The sequence below is a fragment of the Harpia harpyja genome, chromosome 1, assembly GCF_026419915.1.
Source record: "Harpia harpyja isolate bHarHar1 chromosome 1, bHarHar1 primary haplotype, whole genome shotgun sequence".
NCBI classification, from domain to species: domain Eukaryota; kingdom Metazoa; phylum Chordata; class Aves; order Accipitriformes; family Accipitridae; genus Harpia; species Harpia harpyja.
Window position 1 is genome coordinate 36,179,801 of NC_068940.1, and position 23,737 is coordinate 36,203,537.

Below are 23,737 nucleotides of genomic sequence, written 5' to 3' on the forward strand. Positions count from 1 at the left end.
ATAGGTTGCTGAACAACAATATTCTTTAAGCTATCAGAGAGGTATCAGATATTGAACAAACTTCCTACCTATTACACCAAAAGTATTCTGGTGGTAATATCTGAAACTCCCTCTACTGAGTCTCTGGGAAGGCTGTAGAATGGACTTGATGATCTAAGAGGTTATTTCATCTCTAAAAAACATGATTTGTCACAAAAATCATTGATTATAATAGGTTCTGCCTAGCGGTTGTTCTTATTAGTCAGCAACAGTAAAGGCATACAAGTGATGTAGTCATACTTAAATATCTGTCCCTTTTGACAGGATGTCACTTCAACTGCATTCTCTAAAACCTTGGGAAGAAATGTTCCTGGGGATGCTTAGAAGGTTCATTTGGCAGACTATGCATTCCATCTGATTACCTATACTGTGAATTCTTTTTTTGACACTATGAAGCCTTAAGGCTTTATTGACTTGCACAATATTAAAGCAAACTTCTGTCGATAACACCTGATGGTCATTTCCTGATCCCATGAAGTCAGTGACAAAGGTTCCATGTTGTTTACAGGAACCTAGATTTCACTGAATTTTTCCTGCAGCTTGGACAACATTTGATAATGAGCAAGTCCAAGTCATACATGCTAGAGGTTGTTTTTTTGTTTACCACACCTTAACTGTAGACAGTATAATCTCCTTATTTCCCTCAATATCCACCAGTTTTGGGGATTAAAAGATTCTTTGTTTAGACATAAAGCTAATGGAAAAATGGAGAAAGCTATATTAGATGTGGAAGTTATCAGTCTGGGAATCTGAAGTACTTTAATTCCAGTTCTCTAGTTACCAGCAGCCTTCAAAAGTCAGAGATAACAATGAGAATGATTCTGCTTTGGAGATTTCCTGCTCTAAACAGAACAGAGGGAAAGGCCATGGGGTTAGCATTTGGTTGGGGTGGTCTGCACTATAGGCATGAAAGGTGCCAGGAATCATTTATGACCAAAAGTAAATATCTAACTCAGGCAAGATCTGAGACTATTCTGAGTTTGTCTTCTCTGTGGGCCATATTCACTGAAGCTGGGTGGTCAGATAATATTCACATCTTGTTGTATCAACAAAGCTGTTTCTGCTCAGCAGGGACTGACACATAGAACAGATACTGGAATCTGTCTGTACCAGTTTTTAACACTGCAAATATAGATTGTGCAGTGGAAGAAGAATAATCTTATTCTGAAGCAAACAATTTTAAATTGTTATAGCTGTGAAATGGCAATAAAATAAATTTATTGGCTATTATCACTCTCTTCACCTATATGTACACATATATGTGTGCATATATAGAGACAAAAAAATCTGTGTTAGATAAGATCTAAAACAAAACACAGTAATATTTATATCAGAAAGTAATCTCTGAATAGTATTCTCTTTTCCTGACACAGAAGCAGCTGTTATAAAAATAACCACCTTCACTTCATTTTAGTACTGGGGCATAGGTTGAACCAGTTAGTAATTGAATCTCTGCTGAGATGGTCATGCCATTAGTTTGTGCTACCGCTACTGCTGAATGGGAACTTTTTGGATTGGGTTGTATGAGACAAGGAGAATTTAAAAAGAAATAATATTTCAGAGTGATAAATTGATGCATATTCATCAAGGGAGATAGGGAAACGCAGTTACAATGAATATCTGTTTGTTTTGTAACTAAAACAAATATAGTACATTATCTTGATGATGGAATGTCATTTTTTATTCTATTCATTGGCAAGATAGATACATATTCTAAGCTGGTCCTTTATCTAAATGCCCTTGCATGGTAATATTTGGGATGCTGTCTTTCCCTTTCAATGAATAGAAGCGATGGAGTCAAGTAATGAAGAACTTTCTATTCCAGATTGATTTCAACACAAAGACCATTTTTAACATTGAAAAAGGAATTATTAAGAAACAGTTCCCTTTCTCACAAGTCAAAGCCTATGAAGATACTGAAAGGAGGCGCTTCAGCATTGTGTTTCATGGGCGACAAGATTATGAGCTGGAAGCAGTGTCTCTTGATGATAAAAGGAAGGTAAGTTTTTACAATGTTATAGACAGGTTGCTATAAATAACAGCTAATGTTATGGTAGTACCCAGCAGGTCCCAATCATAAATGGGAATTGTTATGCTGTGCATTGTGCAAGCAAAAAAGTAGGTATGTCTATTCTGTGTATGGTCGTACATAGAACAAAGGGAATATGACTTCAGGGTAAAGTTTGGCCTTAGGATTTTGCCACAGTTCACTAGGACTGAAGATGTAAAGCCAGCTCAAGACGTGATATGAAAGTGGATGCATTTCTTCAACTACACCTTGAATGTAACCAGTCTGAGGTTGTATTAAAACAAGCAAACAAAACCGACGACATGCACAGTTGAATCAATTGAAATTTTCTAAGCAGGTTTTTTTTTCTATATATATTTATTAAAATGCATGCTTTTAAGAAGAATCAATGAGGCCATCCTGAAGCTGTGAAAAGAAAAAGACCTAGTAGTTCATCTTTTACCATCAAAATACACTGAAATTATAAAATTATCAGAGGAAGACAGCCTAGGTACAACTAGATATTTGTTTAATTAAACGATTCAGTGTTGCAAGATTTTGTATAAGCTGTTTCATTTTGAGGTCTCAGCTCCTTTTGAGTTCTAGGTTCAGTTAAATATTCCAAGTAGTTAGTGTAGTTAGAGTCTACACTGAAACTTGAGAAACTCGAGTTGTGACATTAGCACTAGCTTTTCACCTGAATGCAGATATCCCGTGTGTTCAGGGGTGATCAAGTCTTGGAGTTTGTGTCATCCCACTGCTGAGGTGCTGAAGCCAGCTGCACAATTTAGGTTGAGATACAAACTCTCAAAAAGCATGGAAGGCTTTGCTTCCAAACTTCTGCTGTGATGCATTTTTAAGGGGCTTTTTGCAGAGGGATTCATCCCTCGTAAAATTTAATGTTTCATTCCACGTGCAGAAACTTTTATTCCAGATGAACAGTACCTCATGGTTGATTAGCTTAATTTTCAAAATAGATTACATATAGCAGAAGACATCAAAAAGGTACATGTATTCTGTAGTAAGAACACTTAAATATGGCCCTGTATAACAAAAAGAGTGCTTTAAATTCACACCTACCTTAATCCACGCTATTTTCAACTGTAGGCAAGTCTTCATTTTTCTGCTGGGTTTGACTGAGATTTCAAGCTAAATCAATCAAGTACTACTTGGGCTTGAACTGAGCTGAACAAAACCTTTGTCCTAGATTGCTTTGTATACGAATTAAAAAAGTAAAATTATGTTTTACAGTAACCTCTCCAGTATAAAATTATATTCTCCTTACACTGACAAGTTTAGAACTGTGGGCATAAAACCAGATTGCAGTTAAGTAGTTTAGCATCATAGAAGGACCCTATTTATTTTACGTTAATTTATTTTACCTATTTGGCTGCTGCTTATAGTGTTGTCTATCATTTTTATACTTGAAAAATCCACCTATTAATGTCTTATTCAAGGGAATTAACATGGAAAATATGTTCTTTCTGCTGCCACTTATTATATAGATAACATACCTTCTGAGCAGAGTTATACAGAGCAATTTGTACAGGAGACCAGCAGAGTCCTGCTCTGGAAGACCCGCAGAATATGATGTGATACATGAAGGACTGCTAGATTTGCAGCAAAAGACTTTTACATCCACTGAATGGGTGAAGTACGAACTGCACTTTTGTAGACCTCTGGGTTCTGGATTTTCTTAAGAGTTGCTCATTCTGCATGAGATGAAAACATTGAAATTAACAGTTAGTGCAATAGTGGTACCCAGCAAAATGAAGTTCTGGTGTGCACTAGAGACTGCTGTGTGCATTATTAACACAAATATATAATGGCCATGGTGCTCAGAGTGATTTTAATGGTGGGACTTCTTTATGTTTACCTCTACTTTTTACTCTATTTTCAGTCATAAGGGAAAGTAGAAAAAGACTGGCAAAGCAGATAAGGAGTATAGGAGTCCTGCTAGAGAACATTGACTCACACTGGCCAAATGGCTGCCCCAAAATTCGTAATTCATTCTTGTAATGTTCTGAACTTCCCTCCTGTAGGGGTGACCAACCATGGTGGCCTAATGGGGTGGTGGTTTCGGAGACAGGAATCAGGAATCATCATTCAGTAGGAAATGGACTGTCACCACCACTTCATTCAGCCCCTAAGCCATCACAGATAAGCATGACTTCTGCTTCCGCTTATTCTATTACTGACCTAGTGAACTAGCCATAATGATTTTACATAGTTTGCTACCCATCCTACAGACAACCCACCCTTCCCCTGAGCCAGCTCCTGAAATAGCTGGAAATTGCTTATATTATCAAAGGAGAGAGAAAAAAAAATCTGTCTAGCAAAAACTAATGAAAAAAAATTTAACATTGTAATTATCTGCACAGGGCAATTATCTCAAAAGACTTCACAGTTCACAGAAAATGATTTTAATTGTTTTTAAAAGGCTACCACTGTATGTCTTGTAAACACTATCCTCAAGTGTGTCGCAGGATTTGTTACCTTGCAACATTTAACAAGTTTGTTAACAAACAAAAATTGATTTTTATTTATCTTGTGAAGCAAAGCCCTTGTTGCTTTCTTCTTGATATTAATCCTCTCATTTTTTTGGCAAAGTAAATAATGGTGGAAACATCTGGAGATCTGATTAAACTGTAAGTCCCTGCTTTAAAGAAAGGAGAGATCAATATAACTGCCAGCTCCATTAAACAATTCTTATCACTTTGACTGTTTATGTGGGAATAGATGCAATTTATATTTCATGTTTAATTCTTCTGGAGCAGCTAAACTTATTTAAATTCCTCATAGAACACCTTAATCAACTAGCCACACCTTGAGGAGATAGTGGAGGAAAAGAAAGGTCTGATAGAACTGTCAGAATGATAAAGAAATGTAGTAACCCTCAAGAAAAATGAGAATGCAAATGCTTAAATAAGAATAAACCCCACATACAGTAGAGCCCCACTTGTTGTTGAATGTGGAACCTTTGTTATAAGCAGCAGAGCAGAATCCTAAAGGAGGGACTGAAGCAGAAGATTCTGCTATAATAGAAGCTGCATATGGTCAGGCAATTTCTGCCAGGATTAATTTATCATTTAAATAGGTAATACCCCAAATTTGGCACAGTCACTTCTGATGGAAGCCCTTGAAAGCAGAATACTTTGACTCTTTCCTGCCAAGCGACTTGTGGGAACGAGGGGGGGACCAGGATCAGTCCACATGGAGTAAAAGCATGCACAGAGGCATTTCCAAGAGGGAGAGTTATTGGACTATAAGGTTGGGCACTAACTTATATTATGGTGACTTGTTTATAGCTTGGTGGCAGTGAAACCTGGGAGACACAGAAACTCTGAGGCCTTGTCAAATTATGCGCTGCTCGGTCACATAGTGAATTCCTTTGAAAGCTCATAGTCCAAAAGACCCACCATCCCAAACAAATGAGAAGAATAAACGGAGTGGGAGGGACAGAGTATGGCTAACAGTTTAACAGGACTTGGGTGATTTTTAGTCGATAGTCAGATCTTCTTAGTTTTAGCTCTCTCATTAGGCATGACAGCCTGGAAGTTTATATTTTATGTCACAGTTTACTTACGTGTCAGATGAGGATAAGAAGCCCTTCTCTCAAAGGTTTTATGCTTTAGTATTGATACTTTTGGACTGTCCCATGGAAGATGCTATAAAAATGTGGAGACTTATCGACATTAGAAAATGCTTTAACAAAGGCAAGGCTTGTGTAAATAAGCAGTCAGTGAAGAATGAACTCTATCTCCATTCCTTGTCCTTCAGGTACTTGGTACAACTACGTGAAGGAGAATTGACTTTATATTGCATAGGTCTGGGAGGACAGAACAAGAATGCAGACCCTATAACAAATACAATTAATTTGTCAAGCGATAATGTGAGTGTCAGCAAGGAGAATGGATGCAGTACCTTTTCAGTCCAGACCAAAGAACACAATTATTTGTAAGTATAGTTGGTAATTAATAATTTGTTAAAGCAGAACAACTGAAAACAAGGTCAAGCAACAGAGAATCTCAATGTCTCGCAACAAAATACAACAGTGGAGAAATGAGGCAGTCAGAATTATATAGATAACCCCTCCTGTTGCTATGCAGGGATTTGATGAGTATTTTAAGGAGGAATCAAAAGTACCACATTGTGGAATTGAGAAGATACATTGAAATACTGCCCACAAAGACTCGTCTAGTTGTCATGTCAGGAGCCAGGGAAGAGATGTATCATTCAGCTTGATAGGACAGATGTGTGAACAGGTTCTGACTAGCTTCTGCAACAAGCATGGTAAGACGTAGCACGTTGTTCACCTTCCCCCAAGGTGGAGAAGAGGAATTACGAGGTAACTGCACCACAAAGTCAATATATGGCAAACCTTCAGCTCTCTAACTTTAGACACGTAAGCAATTAACTGTCTGAAAAGGTCAGAGTCAGCAGCACTGGGCTCCTTTGACAAGTAAAGCTGCTGAACATCATTCTGCTCAAATAAGAAATATCTGTGGCTGTATTAGTCAGCATGTTATTTACACTTCCTTGCGTTTATATATGACATTCTTAAATTTCAGGTTTCGAATACCCTTTACTGTCCAAAATAACAGGACAGAGGATGTTAGCAAGCTCCAGAATGAATGGGTGTCTCTCATAGAAAGGTACTGTCCACTCTGCAAGGGTGCCTCACTGCCTCAGGAGGGATCTCAAGGATGCATCTCCTCTGAAGGGGATTATGAGGATTTTACTGTACCTCTGAATGAACAGAAAGAGAAGGCCCTCCACTTTGGTGGGAGTTCTGCAGCAACCAGTCTGAACAAGTCTTCAAGCCCCCAGACAAAACCTGCAGAGGGGGAAGCAGCCACAGCATCACCATCTCTTCTGCTTCCCATAAGTAAGGCAGAGGTACCACCAGCCCCACCTGCGTTCCTGCAGCCCTGCAGTCTCTCTTCATTGACAAGGAGAACCAAAGCCTTTCACTGGGATGTTGTTCCTTGCGATAAGGTGAGGATGAAAGTGATGGTAGCTGTTAAAGGAAAAAAAATATTGTAGCCTGTATTACATGTTTAGTTATCATAAAAGTACAGCTGTGCCACAAAACAACCTGGATGCCCTTCTGTATGTTTAGATTGATTAAAGTGACTCTGTTCTTTTGGCTTTTTGTTTACCCTGTCGCTCCTATATTTTTTAGATTCCAAAATCTGTCTGGGGATCATGTGACCCATGCAAGAAAAAAATAGATGTATCCAGACTCTGTGATCAGTTCCAGATCCAGGACATGGCAGTATTTTCAGGCAACGAAGCTTCAGTGAATCAACACATCATGTTAGATCGAAAAGTTGCACATAACTTCAGTAAGTGTATTAATAAGAACTGTGTACTCCTATCCAGAAGCCTGGGGTGAGCACTGCATGCATTTTCTACTTGTACTTTCTGCCATTCAATAGGCGAAGGAGACAAGCTTGTGTCTAAATCAACTTTTAATTCAGTGCCCCTCTACTTATTTATAAAAAAATACCAGATGGCTCAGTTGCTCTAAATGTGGTCCTTAACGATGTAGAGTAGAAGCACCAAGCTGCTCCTCCTCTTGTACAAAACACGTGGATGTGCCACCGAGCTGTGTTGCTGTTGTCTTAGGGCAGACATGTAGAATCATGTATGATGCCTGTGAAATCAATGTTAAGACTCCAACTTCAAAGACTTTTCAAATTTTGTGGGCTGGCCAGGTAAAAGAAATCAACAGAAACAGCTTGGTAGCTAGCACTCTGAGTACTGTGCTCAGTCTCTCTCCTACATTGAGTTCAAGAATATTCAGGTAGGTGTAGATGGGTTGGTGTAAGAAGCCTTTGAGATAGCTACAAGCCAGGTCACAGGAACTCTTTTGGCCTTTCTCTGGCCAATAGCTTAGACTGTGAACAGCTGTCTTGAATGATCATGAACAGGATGCTTCCCTCTCATATCCCAGGTATGATTCTGCCAAAGGCCTGACCTAGAGCAGTCTTTCACAGATAATGAAGCAGTTCAACACATAGTTCTGGTCTTACTAATAAAATAATGTAAAAGTCTTTCAATTACTTTGATGAGAAGTAGTAGATATTAAAGGAGCAAGAGTAATTGTTCTTCAAAGACTACTCTGATTTCTATTACAGAAATGGCTTTCCAAAAAAGTTCTATAACCTAGCAGTGTTTTAAGAAATGTTACAGGTGTAAAGAATTTGGAGCGGTTAATTTTGAAGTTTTAATGATTTCGTCTTTATGTATATTGATAAGAAAGAATATACTTTGGAGATCGTGTAAAGTTTTAATTGGGAACTGTAAATGGAGATAACTTGTTGGAATTATTGCATCCATTGACTAACAATTTGAAGGGTTAAAAGGAAGTGAGTGACACAAGAGTGCTGTTGCAGATAAAAAGAATCCTGTAACAGCACTTTTATCAACTAAATTATCGCAGTTTCTTTGAGAAAATTTGGGGTTTTTTGGTTTGCAAATAGCACCATTCTTCCTTTTGAACTTACTCCTCTTACAACTTTTTTCTTTGAGACATTCTACATCCGTTTCTTAATCTTATCCTTAAAGTCCCTTCAGTGAGATTTTTGGCATATACTTATTATAACAGACATTACTTAGATCAAAAGTTAATTTGATCCTGAGAATTCTGATTAATCTTCCTGCAAGTGCTGCAAACCACAGTTCTTAAATTAATGAATAAAAAGATGAAGCTCCAAAACACCAGTAGGTTAAAATTTCTTAAGAATTTGAGCGGGTTTCTGAACACAAGAGAAAAATGAGAGATCTGAGAGAAGATCTACACACTAAATTCAAGCCCAATATATGAGAAAATGCAAATAAAAGCCAAGTTATCTAGTGGCTTCTTGTAGGCAAAACAAATTTCTGCTATACAGAGAACAGGTATCAGAGAGACAAGAAAAATGTCCTCAGATTTCCAATGAAAAAGTTTTGGGAGACACTATAATAATGTGTATGTTAATCCAGGAATATAGGATCTAGTAGGTGAAAAACTGACTTAAGAGTCAAAGTACCGGCTTCTGTAACTTGATTGGTTTCTGTTTCTCTGTATGAGACCAGTTTCCCATATATACAGTCCTTATTTTGCCTAGGAAAATACTTTGGCAAAGTCTGATGACTAGAATTTATTCAGAGGCTAATTTCAGCTACTGAAAATGTTCAAGAAAATATTAAATGTTTTGTAGACAAGTTGTGAAAATTTTAAAATCAACATTTTACTATGAGTTATTCACTCTGTTACAGTCCGTAGACATCACCCCACCTTAAGAGATACATGGTTTAAAAGGCATAGGGAAGCAAAAGATATAAGGCATAAAAAGCATAAGAAGGAAAAAGGGAAGATTCTGCCAGGCTTAACACTAAAGCTAGATCTTATAACAAAATTAAAAGCGTGGAAAGCGTGTCAGAGGAAGAATAAATGGTATATGCTCCATTGGCCAACAGTCTCCTGAGAACCATTAATAGCTGATTTGGGCCACAGCAAGTTCCTATAACCTGAAAAACTCTGTTCCTTTTTAGAATTGGAGAGAAAAAAAAAAGGTAAATCATACACATCCTTTCTGAATTCTTCCCAATCCCCTTGTGCTGCTCAGAGGAGTTCTGTCATAGCAGAGACTCTAGGACGAGTTTCATGCCAATACTGAGAATCATTTAAACCTTTTTGCCCTCTCTTTGCTTCCTTGTGCTTCTTTTTTTACCTTCATCCTTTGGTAACAATGATGGAGACAGGCAGTAACTAAAGAATAACTGGCATGACAAATTGGTCTTTTTGGGAGCAACAACCTTACAAATAGTTCTTCACCTGTTTGGGGAAGAGATGTCTTATTTCCATTTTCCTACCATAACACGTATTATAAGCCTGCCCCATGTCAGCACTGAAGTCTTAAACGTTACAAAAACTCTTAATGAGATTTTAGAAGATCAGACAGTGTGGAAGAAGTAAGCACTTCTGTTTCGCAGGTTGCCTTCATTTTGGGAGTAATTTTTCTTGCATGGACACTAACTACCTTCTTTTGAACCCTGGAAATTAAACAAAGCAAGTAAACAAAATCAAAACAAATGGAAAATTTAATTTCTTTAACCTTCAAAATATTATAATATGCCAATACATTGTATTGTTATTTGGAAAAAAATATTTTGACTGTTGAGCTGAGTACAAGAGAAATATATATGAGCAATTACTTGAGTACCTTCTGATAGCAGTATCTTGATAGTTCTCTCTTAAACATCGACTGTGTTCTGACAGAAATATATTTTTGCTTGACTACTGCTATGTATATTTAAAGAAAATACAAACACTGAGTTTTTGCCTTAGCATTAGCAGCTACTAAGTATTTTCGTTTTTTTCTTTTTTTTTCCTTCTTTTTTTTTCCTTTTTTTTTAAATCTGGAAAGTAAATATGAAAAGTTTTGGTGATTTTCTTTACCTTAAGCATTTTCTTCCAAGTAATCTAAGAATCATTTTCCTCCAGATATTTTTCTTAAAAGTTTCCATATAAAACCAAGCGAGCTGAAAGAAAAACTGTATATTATACATGAAGAGAGTGGTGGACTTACAGATGAACAGATTACAGCACTAAGAAGGTAATCTTTGGGGTTCAATTATTTTTTTATAATATATGCTACCTTTTGGAGAAGGCATAATCTTCTGCAAAGAATGCGAAATTCAGGAAGGATGCTACTGAGACATTCGATCTACCCTGACTGTGAATAGAATATTAGGGTTGCACATAGATATCCCGGTCCTTGTAACTGAGATTTTAGAGTACGTCCCCAAAATATCATTTTTCCCCACGTTGTGTAGGAAAGAGGATTGCAAGAAGCGACAGCAAATCTGACATGATTTTGTGAACTGGTTACAAGGAGCAGAGTTAGTAAAAGAATAAGTTGTGGCAGTGAGCAGGAGTAACTTGATGAGAAAACTTCACAACATCTCTTACTACAGCCTTACTGTCTATTGTGGGATCAGAAATGAAAGAAACAAAAGGAATCCTGTTCCCTATTTAAAATTGGTTTGGAGAGGAGGAAGCCAGACAAGTGTTAAAGGACCTTCATGGGATGATGGGATATTATCAGTATTTCTGAATGGCAGAGATTTGTGGGTTTAAAGCAGAATGCAAATTTCGGTATCTTTAAAAAAATTGAATTGCTATATGGAGAGAAATAGATTTCAGGAGTGTAAGCAAACTATTGGCATGTGAAATTTGTAGGAACTGGATTGTATCTCTTTGAATAGTTTAAGACATAGCAAGAAAGGAAAGAAGTGGGATCCTAAAACAGCGTCTGTTATAATTCCCAATCCCCACGTGATAACTGTACCATTTCATTACACACATTCATATGAAAATTTGATGTGAAATTGTTTCTTGCTTCAAAATGAGAAAACATTTGAGTTTTTTGCTAGAGTGAGCTTGGAAAAATATGATGCTGGCAAAGGAAGTGAGGAAGTAAATAATAAATTTTGCTGCCAATATGTGTACTTTTTGTAGAATGAGTTTAACTCTGGCCTGAAAATCCTGATCCTAATCAGTACCTCAACAGTTATTTTAAATTCTGCAGAATCATGCCTGTACTTAGAAAGTGATGTGAACAGGAAGAACAGACAGGTAATGTATGGAATTGTTGTCATTACGTAAGATTGCATATACAAAGCTTGCCTGAGGTACGAAGGGATATGGACAAGACACTGAATATTTAAATGTTTTAGAGTTGTAGAATCATAGAATGGTTTGGGTCGGAAGGGACCTCCAAAGGTCCTCTAGTTCCAACCCCCCTGCAATGTGCAGGGACATCTTCCACTAGATCAGGTTGCTCAGAGCCCCGTCCAACCCGACCTTGAGTGTTTCCAGGGATGGGGCATCTACCACCTCTCTGGGAAACCTGCACCACTGTGTCACCACCCTCATCATAAAAAATTTCTTCCTTAGAACAAGTCAGAAACTACCATCTTTTAGTTTAAAACCACTACCCCTTGTCCTATCGCAACGGGCCCTACTAAAAAGCGTGTCCCCATCTTATAAGCCCCCTTTAGGCACTGGCAGGCTGCTATAAGGTCTCCCCGGAGCCTTCTCTTCTCCAGGCTGAACAACCCCAACTCTCTCAGCCTTTCCTCACAGGAGAGGTGCTCCAGCCCTCTGATCATTTTTGTGGCCCTCCTCCTGACCCACTCCAACAGGTCTGTGTCTTTCCTGTGCTGAGGACTCCAGAGCTGGACTAAATGTACCAGTGTTCTCGAGGAAGTGTCCATGCTGCCCCAGTGCTTTACCGGTTATACCCCACACTGGTGCACAGCAGCTTATGAGCTGGTGAAGGTAATGGAGCTCCGTTGCCTTTCAAAAGCTGACCTTAAAGGCTTCATTCAAAAAAGAAAGATCTTACTATAGTACTGCAGTTTCTAATTGCAGTGGTGGAATTGGTCAGGAGATAGTTGCAGTGAAATGTCTTGGACATCGAGAGTGCTCTCCAGTTACACACGTGGCCGTCTCTGGGGAAGCTACTGGTTGGAGCTGGCAGAAGTGAGGAAATGTCTCCAGTCCTGCAGCACAGCAAAGTGCTTGGGGTCTGGCCATCCCCATTTACGAAGGCAGCCTTTGCTCACATCTCTGTTTGAAGGAAAACACTGAACATGCTCCGTTGTTCAAGCTCTAATACAGCACTGCAGACTCAGTCCAGGATCCCCATGCTGTTGAAATTAGTGTAATATCACTGAGATCACTGATTTATAGCATCTGGGCTCTTTGCCATCAGACAATAATAGTAATAATAATGATGGCAATGAAGCTTGAAAGGTTTTATTTTTTCCTTGAAGATTTCAGAGTCTTCCTTTGATAGCAATAATGCTGAGGAAATTTTTCTAGTAACGGAATGTGTAAGAGAGATTGGATGCTGCATTGCTATGTGCTATATAGGATCAAGTATTCTGTTCCTTGGATTCTTATTTATTGCCAAAATCTAGGAATGCATGTACAAATCTTGTAGTGAAAGGAAGCTTATTTTTCCCACCCCAACAATTTTAAAAATGTTACTGAAATAGATGAGATGATTTGCAGAATTGAGGGTTGGATTTCCAAGGCAGTTCAGTGTTTTACAGCTCCCATTCACACACCTCATTGAAGGGGCAGATGCTTATATAGAAACATTGGCCACTCAGAAGTTTCTCTTGTACAATGGACTGTCGTGGAGTTGGCATGATACAAGTAGCAGGACACTTAGCACTTTTGAAGACCTTTCCACTTGATTTAGGTGCTGTGGTGGAAAATTTTACCATTGAAAGCTGTGGCCTCCAGTTAATTGAGAACCTGTGGTTATGACAGGAGTTTAAACAGGATAGTCAGGGACTGGAAAATTAATCTCTGTGCAAATTATACCTGTCATATTGTCTAAGCTTGAGCAGGAGGTCTAAATTCTACTATTGTAAAATGAAAAATATTTAAAGCCAAAACCAAGGCTACATTTTCAAGACGGTGACCAGTGAGTAAAATGTTCTGCTCATGTATCCAGTGAAGGTTAGTGGAGGTGGTGGAATATCATTAGAAACTTCAGGGCTTATTTTGATACGGAAACCTTTCCATAGTTCTCTGAATGATTCTTTATCCTGACATCTTAAAATCAATAGCGAAGCACTCTTTGTCTCTATAAACTTAATGTTTCGTAACAGTGTGAGACTTTTCATTGCACAAAATCCTTTAGAGTTGCATTCACATAAAAAGATATTTATGGAATGCATTCACATATTCTTGTGCTTCCTTTTCCATGGCTTCCATTGTTTAGTGTTTTAAGTGTTAAACCTTCTAGGTAATCTGTTAGTTTCATTTCATATGTATAATACATGGAATATCAGACTTCTGATTAAATTAAGATATTTGCTGTCAGCTTTAACAAAAATGTTCTTTGAATTTGCTTAAAAACTTAAACTATTTTTAATGATAAATAAAAAAGCTTTCATTTGCCGAGATAACTGTTATTTTAAATGAGAACTCATTTTTTTCTTGATGATGAAGTGTGATGAATGGAATATTTTGTAATCTGCTTTAATATAGATTTAATAATTCAAAACACAGCAATTATTCAATTGAAGTGTCATATTAAATTATTGACAACAGTAAAAAAAAAATCTTATTGTATGTCCTCTATTTAACGTGCTAAAATCTTTGCTTTATTTTTTCCATCTTTGAATAAATTTCCTTACTTTTAATGAAAACTTATATTTATCCCCATGAATGTTTAATCATACTTGCTACAAATTTAGTAGGTTGTTTGCAAAGAAAGAAGAGAAGATAGTAGACCTGAATACTTATTTAAGATTCTTAATACTCCTTTTCATATGTTAGCTATAACATCGATTTCATTTTTCTTCTTTAAGATGTGCTACGAATTCCCATAGTGTATCAGTCAGACAGGCAGGAAGATCTCCAAAGGAGGGGAACTGTGGTGGTGTGAGTTTATTTTTCCGAGTGGAGGCATGTTTAAAGTTTTCTAAAAATCTGCAGCTCTGGAGTACTGTGGGAGAACATTCTGTTGCCTTATGCAGAAGGATGAAAGTTGCAGGTCTGTGTTATGTGCTATCCAAACAAAAATGAGAAATGGATCTTGGATGTGATGCAGTGCTTAGAGAGACAGAAACACCATTGCCCACTTTTGTTTCATCAGCAATTAAAAAAGCTTTAGAGGTAGGAGTCAGTCAGACTGTAGGGCCCACAGGTTAATCACACCATAGCATGAGCCTGCTCTGCTTTTGTGCTCATTTTTCGAAGAAGATATTGCTGGAGACAAGCTGAGCCAGCATGGCCATAACTGCTCAAAAAGTGTGTATTGTTTCTAGGTGCTTTTGGAATGTTCATCCAATGTATCTGCAGATCATTTTTGCTTTCCATCACGTAGTTGCCTCGAATGTCTATAAAGTTCCAGTCATTAAAGAATAAATATGTGGTTTACATAAACCACACTAAACAGTAAGAAATTCTGATGCATGGAATGGAGGGATTGTTTTATGTTACAACAGTATAGAATGAAGAGGAAAAAGGACATTAATTTTCATTTCCTGTTTTGCAGATACATGCCAACACCAAAAGATGCAGAAAGGTACCAGTCATTCAAGGGGTCTCCTTCAGACCTGCATGTGGTTGATCAATTTATGTTAGAGGTAAGAAGGTATTAAAAGACACCACTTGCTGTTTCTACCACACTCGCTTCTAGGTAAAACCACTACAAGAAGCTGTTGTTTGAAACTTAAATTACAATCTCAGCCAGGATCAGTGTAAGACAATTTATCTGATAAAGAGTTGAGACAGGTAGATATTATGAAGAGAACCATATGGATCCCTTTGCTTCTCCATGTCACACAGCCTCCCCTTCCTCCAAAGTAGGAGCTGATTAATTCTGAGTTAGATTTCCACAATCTTTAAGCCTAAAATTATATGCATTTAACTATGCTTGCTCACAAGAAATGAATGTCACTGATTTTAATAGTGTGTGGCCCTACTAGCATAGTGTTTTCTTGAATTTGCATATGCAAATGACGCATGTTCAGGTACGTGATTTTTCTATTTGCCATAGTATATCTACAGACTTAAGGCCTAGAATAAAATTAATAAATGAGCACAGAAATTAGGAAAACTGTCATGCAGCTGAACTACTCAATAAATTATGAAAGATATATGTGCATGGGGTTTGATTCCTATTCTGTTCAATTCTATGCAGATGTGTAAAATCCCCCACCTAGGCCAGAGGCTGGACCTCCTGCTTACCATACGTGAGCTCCCTGTGAGCATGAGAGATTTGGAGCCTGTAAGTAACATGACTCCTTCATAGTGCATTTGCAGTCAAAATCTACCAGTTAGATAGTAGAGGGCCAAGTGACCTCAATGCATTTCAAAGTGCTGTAGTTATGGAGGTTTTGTTCTGTTTTTTTTTCCCTTTTTTTTTTTTCCCCTATAGCAAAATATCTCACAGTCCATAATTTGAGCAATTCATAGTGTAATAATCCAGGCAGCCTAGTGTATAAAGAAACACTTCATGGCACTGTTCAAAAGTAACAAGCAAAAAGGTTAGGAAAATTTAAAAAAATCTCTATGGGTCATGACATTGATAGCCAAGGAATTGTAAATAAAGTGAAACTATTAGAGACAGGCTAAATTTGAAATACAGTGGCACTATCGGCTGGTGCACTTGGAATGCTTTTGGGAATCCAATTAATTTTACTGTGTTTGTTAATGCAAGTATTCCACAGTACTGGTTCAAAACAAAACACAGTAAAAAAAAAAAAAAAGAGAGAAATGAGGGCTATGATATGCATGTATATACCTGTATGTACATTTAATATCATTAATATCATCCTTATCCCACTAAGGTTCATGAAGCAGTTGCTAATGGGCCTGGCAGTGGAATAGACATCCACAAAGGAGGAAGAAAAGAACAGGAAAGGATTTTCAAATTTTTATTTGGCATTGTTAAACTTTCTTCTTTGGCCAGTGATAAGACAGAAGCAAATTTCACCATTAAAATCCAATTCCTTTTGGGGGGAGGTTCTTGCCCCACAAGCTGAAAGAATCAATCTAAAGTCATAGATACTTAGAGCAAGTTTATTTGACCAGCATCTCATAAACATGTACGATTTTCAGAAGACTGAAGGAAGCTCTTCACCCTAAGTATTATAGCACTGAATTGAAATGTTGCAAACCAGAGTTCAAGTCCCTTTCTGCCTTTTTCAGGATGACCTAGGGGTGGGGTGGGCTGGTGGTATGCAAATAAACAGTGTTCCAGTCTCATGGACTGCATCTTCCTGTTCCAAACAGCTGCCTTACCTGCCACGGTTTGTATATGCTTTGATTCAAAACAAAGTATTTCAACACGATTCTGTTTCTATGAAAATGTTTCAAAGGTTTTGCTTTCATTATGCATGGGAATGAAAACAAAATTTGAAAGTTCTGCAAGTCTGAGTTGTTATCCTTTGGCTGTGATTAAAACCATAGTAACAGCGAACAAAACTCAGAAGAGGAACAGATGGAACACACTGGGGAGATGCAGAGATTTCTGACCCTGCCTGGTACAATGCTTCACCTTTGCTGTCCTCCACTGAAACTAAATATTTGAATATTTGGAAGCTATTATATATACTGCTAGCTTTGAAGGATATTTAATGTTCATTGAAGAGCTGATTAGTTGTCCAAGTATTTTCTTTCTTATGTACGCTAACACATTTGTAAACCATAGATTATACACCTAAAATTCTATGGAACAATCTTAATATTGGCTTTCAGCACCCTCTGGCCCTGTGGTGTGCTATAAATGTTTTAACAATGGCTTTCAGGTCTCCTGTGTGTTTCATCCTTTCACTGTTTTTAAATTTGTGTGTTGGTGACTGATGAAGAGAGGTGTGGTGCTAAAAAAATACATATTTCCTAATTTAAAATAAAACCACCTCCTGTATCTATAGCCCTAGAAGGGAGGTGGCTTCCCGGGAAAACAGAAATTGATACTGAGTTTGATTACAGGAAATTATTCTTCTTCCTTGTGGGGAAACTGTGCTAAGAATTTTGATAAGATAAGAGTCTTCAGCTGGTATAAACAGAAGGGAGGGAGGTGAAGGATGGAGAACCTTATACTGCGCTTCAGGCTATCTGCTTCCCCTGATGCCTGACATTTGGTGCAATCTGGTGCATTCAAACAGCAAAATACTTCTTTTTCAGAAGCATTTTTAAGAGATGAGGTTGAAGTTGTTTTGGCAGGGCCAGTTTGGCAGCCAGAAAGGATGTGACCTCTATCGGGGACAGGGTAACTGTGCCAACGCTAGCTTTATCTTGGTGGGATACTTTTAACTGGTCCTTCCTGAAAAACTCTGGCCTGTTCCCCCAGGGAAGTTGAATAGGAAGGTATCCCTCAGCTGAAGTGTGGCTTGCTTCAGGTGGGGACAATGAGGCTTTTGGAAGATATAGGCGCCATTGATTTACTCACATTTTCAATTCGAACTGAAGGAAGATTTGTGTGTTTCAGCTAATAAACCAGAAAATCCAAGCGAGTAAGCAGCTGCAATCCAGCCAGAAATTTGTCGCTGTCTTGGAGTACATTTTAGCCATTGGGAACCATTTAAATGAAAAGGCTGGAAAAGAGAAGGCTAAAGGATTTCGATTGTCGTCTTTGACCAAAGTGAGTAAATATTCTTCTTGCCATTAAAATCATCATATTATAAGGTATGTTAGCCATTAATATTAGCTCAGTTTTGCCCTGAATGTGGGGAAAGGCAATCATTTTTAATGAGTAGCTAACATTTTAACATCTGCTCTTGGTTACACTAGAAACAAAATCCTGTTTAACAATGTGTTCTTTAATGTGTGTTATAACAAGATGCATTTCCCCATTTTAGACAGCAGCACTGGCTAGATGGGGGCATTGTGGTGTTGAACACACTGTGTTTCTAATGAGGTAGACCATCAAAATGCTGACTGCCCTGATGTTAAGATCCCCTGGCTAGAAGAGGCGTCTGAGCTGCAGGCCCCTGGTTAGATGCAAGTTTAGATAAATCGTATTTTGCAGTTTTGTGCAGAACACCGTTGTATGGACCTCTTCATTTCACTGTGGCCAGAGGCTGTAACTACAGCATTTCTTCCGTGGGAGCTGCACTTTTATGACACTGGAGTAATTTCTTAGTGCTTCATTTTACTGCAATGCAAAGGTCTTTTAAGTGGTACAATGTCATTTTAAGGTAAACTTTCAAAAGTAGAATATAAATAAATTAATAAATTGAAAGGGAGTGAAATTTAACTGCAATGGTTTTACTCCCCCCTCCCCCCTTCTCCGCTGGATGATTGAATAGGGGACAAAGGTGGCAGCTGTGATCTTTACTCTTTCCTGACAGAGATCTGCTCTACAAGAAGCATCATCTACCTCTTAGTTCTCTAATTGTCTCTTCACTGACCTACCACTTGCGTGACATTAGGCTGGGTTTTCCATTGGTTTTAAGGAAACTGCTTTCCCCTCTTAATCAGAATTTTCCATCAGAAAATGTTGCTCCTGAGCACCGGGTTTTTTTCCCCACCTCCACCCAACAGTGGCAGAGCATCATATTTTTATCCTAAAAAGTAGAAGAGAGATACGAATTTCCTAAGTTGCCTTGTACCTTTAACACCATTGTAAGATTATGCCTGATCTGTAAATGGAAGAGAGACGGATTTTTATTTTGTTTTTAAGGTATCTTTCCCATCTGGAGACTTTAATATATGAGTGAATGATTTATAACTCTAGTGACAATTCTGAGACGTAACTTGCATTTTTTTTTTTTTTTTTTTTAATATGTAATGGCTATAATACCACATCTATCATAATGAAAAATGCCTGCAAAATTATTTTCTGCCACAGAGCATCTTCCCAGATTCAATTAAGGAACTTTGCTATCTTCATGAACACAGCACGCTGCTTTTAAGTGGAAAGGAATAATGGCTGTGTTTGGAGGTCCAAAATCAGTTGCAATCAATTAGGATAGCTTAAGTTGAAAAAGACCCATGTGAATAAGGAGACACAAAAGAACAAGGTCAACGGATATGAAAGTGTGAAGCTGATCTTAATCAAGAATGTCTGTGAAATGGCAGATTGAAAAGGAGAAGTTTAATTTCATTGTGTTTTCTATTCTTGTCAAATTTACCTGGAAGCTATCAATATCCCTGCTGTTCCTTTTTTTTTTTTTTTTTTTTTTAAGTATAATAGCTCAGTCTGTCAATTATTGCTCTATTCTATTTGCAGTTACCTCTGTTGCGGGGTAAAGAGAGGACATTCACCTTGCTTCACGCCCTTGTGGAACAGATCTTCTTACATGAGCCTGATCTGGCCAAATTTTCTCAGGAGTTGACAGAATTTGAAGCTGTTCCTGATGGTAAGAGGAGGGAGGGGGAAAAAAAAATCAACAATTAAAAAATGAAGTCCTTCAACTTCTGTGGAAACTCCCATCCTCACAATATGAATGATACTTATTAGCATGTTTTTCCCCTCTCTCTTCCTTTCCAGCTTCCATGAAGGGCCTCAGTGCTGAAGTTGATGGTATGTAAATGTGGTTTCTAAATTCAGAGAATGATTTTCATACGTTGTGCAGTCATTTGGAACAGGTTTTCATTGCACTTCTCTAGTTTATAAAGAGAGGTAAAGGTTCAAAACATTAAGGTAAAACGTTGCCATGGTGATACTTAACCTGCCATGTTACTGTGAAGAATGTAAAAAAAAGAAATATTAAAGTATGTCCAGGTGGCTTAGAAATATAAAAAATATACTGCCCATGGTAGATAGAGTTTATCATAAACTACAAATGCTAAGTGATACAAGTGCTCCGTCAAAGTTACCGCTGTAGCAGAGTCTCTGGGAGCAGGCAAGGCAGCAGGAGAAAACTTCCTACTGTTCAGTCCTGAAGTTCAAGAACTTCTTTGAATTGAACTGGTGTCCTTCTCTAGAAGGGAGTCCAACACTAGTGAAGTCAACAGGAGGGAACAGTATAAGGTTGTTTGAATGCAAGATAGATTTTGGGAGACATTTACAACTTACCACTGAACAGTATCATGAGGTGACCAGTGAATTCAAGGGATTTCAGATTGAACCCTTTGAGAGTTGTTAGAGAAGGTGCATGAGTGGATGAAAAAGACTTGTATTATGTTGAAAGTTTATAAAAATCTATCTTTTGAAAATGTGGCATGGTTGTTGACTGTAACTGCAGACCAATATATCCTAGTTCAGCCTTTGATAACATACCTGAATGATAGTCGCTCTCAGCTTTCAGTTTGAAAAACCCTTGCGCCTATTCTGCTGGGCTTTGGGAGTCAGACAGGCATGTAGCTTGAGGCTACTAAAGTGTGTTTTTATTCTGTTCCAAGAAATTCCAATCAACTTTTTAGGAGACATAAGTAACTAAAAATAACACTACTTGCCTTCAGTCACTTGTGTTCCTTCGGGGACAATGTTGGTACAAAACCACTAAATATTTTAAAGACAGTTTTGGAAAGTCATGGGTAAAGTGGTACAACGGACATGGTACCAGAAACTGTTGGGAGCTGTCAAAGGAGGTGAATCATGGGAACTGGAGGAGATTGACTGGCCTCTTCCCTCTATGGATTCCTGACGGGCCCAGCACAGGCTCTTATCTGCTGAGTCCCATTCACCAGTGCAGAGAGGAAAAGAGATGGACCAAATGCCACTGAAGCAGCCTTTCTCACCACGTAGTTCAAGGCACGTCCTGGGGCTCATCTGGTGCAAGTATTGAACGAGCACAAGGGGAGGAAGATACTAGACTGCAGCCTGGGTCAGTTCAGGACTGAGCTCCTGGAGCCAAGGCTGTATCCTCTTCTCCCCGCATTTCACACCGTGAGAGCTCCCACGGTAGCAGTCCGATGTAGTGCTTCGTGTCAACTGACAAGATATCTTACTGTTACATAGAGTAGAATTTTTGTTCTTTTATCTTTAAAGGAACCCTGAACTTTCTACAAAAAAATGTAGGTTTGAAGAATGTTATTTTCATTGCTAATCCCAATGGTCAAAGCTAGAAAAGGTCAGATTTACGGCTGCTGCATAACCATACTATCGACCTCTTCATTTATTGTGCAGTTGCTGTGATATGATCACATAATATTTTTTTCCATAAGACCCATGCCTCTTTCAGGATTTCTATTTCAAAACAGAAAGTTAGTGTTCCTAGATGAATGTATTATAGACCCATATTCTCCTAAATTTTCCATGTGTCCTAAATTAGACATTTGCGGTCCTTTGGACACAACTGCATGCTAGTAAAATTTCTCATTTTCTTTCTCTTTTGTTAGTTTTAAAAAAAGAATTGGAAAACGTTATTCAGTGCAGGCGGCTTATTAAACCCAAGACAATCAAGGCAACACCCCAGGAGTCACAGTTCTGCAAAGAACTAAAGGTAACTTTACCACAACCTTATTGTGGGCTGGAGGTAAAGTATGAGTAATCTGCTTAGTTTGTGCTGAGACCTGCCCTGAGAAGGGAGTCAGGAGCATTTGAGGGAAAGTGGCCTTTTATTCCCCTCTGATAGTGTCTCATACTACAAGCTGCAGAATGAGAAGTGCTTTTCAGAGTTTCTGCATCTCCTGCTTTTGCTTCACAGGCAAATGGGCTGGAGTAGATGAGGAACAGGTCAGCCCCGTGGTTGCCCACAATAAACACTTTGGAATAATAGCAATTTTAGAGCATATATGAATTTGTATTAATTTCCTCTGCCCTCAGACAGAAGGGAAAATAGCCTAGAGAATCACAGAATCATTTGGGTTGGAAAAGACCTGTAATATTGTCGAGTCCAACCATAAACCTAACACTGCCGAATCCACCACTAAACCATATCCCTAAGTGCCACGTCTACATGTCTTTTAAATACCTCCAGGGATGGTGACTCAACCACTTCCCTGGGCAGCCCCTTCTAATGCCTGATAATCCTTTCAGTGAAGAAATTTTTCCTAATATCCAATCTAAACCTCCCCTGGTGCAACTGGAGGCCATTTCCTCTTGTGCTATCACTTATTACTTGGGAAAAGAGACCATCCAAGAAACATCATCCGAGGGCATGCCTAAATTGTGAGTATAGGTTGATCTAAGATGATTCTGCCTGTGTTAGTGGCAGAACAAGCTGGGTTGGGGGACCCAACAGAGAGGCAGCCGAGCAGGCTGTAGGGAGCCCAGGTCTGCCCAGGAGTCAGCAGAGCCAAACACAGCACTTATTAGCTCAGGTACAGAGAAGTTAACGAACTCTCAAGAGCACTGTTGCGCTAGTTGCGAACAGGGCTACTTCCAGTGAAGGCATTCCCCACTCTGTGGTGTGGACGTGTTCATCTCTGCTGTCGTGGGTATCTTTGTGCTGTGCTTCACTGGGTGCTGTTGGCATCTGCTCAATGCATACATTTCCTTCTCCCTTGGAACAGCTCAAGAGTGTGCTTCTTCAATACATATGGAGTTGTTGAAAATGTATACATTACAAAGGAACCATGGTTAAGAAATTTGATTTCAAAAGTTAAGTTTCTGAGGCCCTGTTTCTGCCTCCTTAAGAACTAGCAACTGGGAGTGTTTGCTTCACATGCAAAAAGGCTAGACTATGTCAAATGTAAGTGGAAGTTAGGACCTTATGATGCTTATCTAGTTCTGCCAATTTTAATAAATTTAGGTAGTGTCATTGGATGATACAGTAAAAAATTCTCTAACATTGATGTTTCTTTTTTTTTGTCTTTGATGTCTTAATATTTGCAAGGAAATGTGTGAGCCTGATGTATGCTTATCTTTTTTGAAATGTGAAATTTTTGTGACATGAAAATTTTGACTTGAATTATCTTGTTTTCACTGCTGTTTAATTCCTGCTTTAATATTATGCTGCTATACCAAATTAAGAAGTTTTATTGTATTACAGGATTTAATTCAGAAATATGAAGGGGATCTATCCCAGCTGTCAAAAAGATGTGATGAAATGAAGAAGCTTTATAGCAACATACTGGTACCTATCATATTAAAATGCAATGAAAATAAATCTACATTTCTTTAAAAAAAAAGGAGGGGGGGAGGGCATGAGAAGGAAGTGCAAGAAGTTCCCATACTTCCACATGCTTTATACTTATACTGTCCACAGAAACTGAAAAAAAAAAAAATCACATCCAACAGTGGTGGAATGTTTTGAATGAAAATCTGGCTTTTATTT

General features: G+C 38.2%; 1 protein-coding gene across 2 annotated transcripts in view; it reads left to right on the forward strand.

The window, feature by feature from the left end:
- Positions 1–23,737, forward strand: part of LOC128141827 (delphilin-like) — a 45,468-nt gene that overhangs the window by 14,998 nt on the left and 6,733 nt on the right. For both annotated transcript variants that reach the window (XM_052787060.1, XM_052787070.1), the window contains exons 4-16: positions 1,865–2,038; positions 3,553–3,701; positions 5,828–6,004; positions 6,619–7,045; positions 7,233–7,395; positions 10,542–10,653; positions 15,121–15,211; positions 15,769–15,855; positions 18,061–18,213; positions 19,804–19,933; positions 20,065–20,097; positions 21,858–21,961; positions 23,453–23,536. In XM_052787060.1, the coding sequence (XP_052643020.1) occupies positions 1,865–2,038; positions 3,553–3,701; positions 5,828–6,004; positions 6,619–7,045; positions 7,233–7,395; positions 10,542–10,653; positions 15,121–15,211; positions 15,769–15,855; positions 18,061–18,213; positions 19,804–19,933; positions 20,065–20,097; positions 21,858–21,961; positions 23,453–23,536 (1,884 nt within the window). The remainder of the gene's footprint in view (positions 1–1,864; positions 2,039–3,552; positions 3,702–5,827; positions 6,005–6,618; positions 7,046–7,232; positions 7,396–10,541; positions 10,654–15,120; positions 15,212–15,768; positions 15,856–18,060; positions 18,214–19,803; positions 19,934–20,064; positions 20,098–21,857; positions 21,962–23,452; positions 23,537–23,737) is intronic.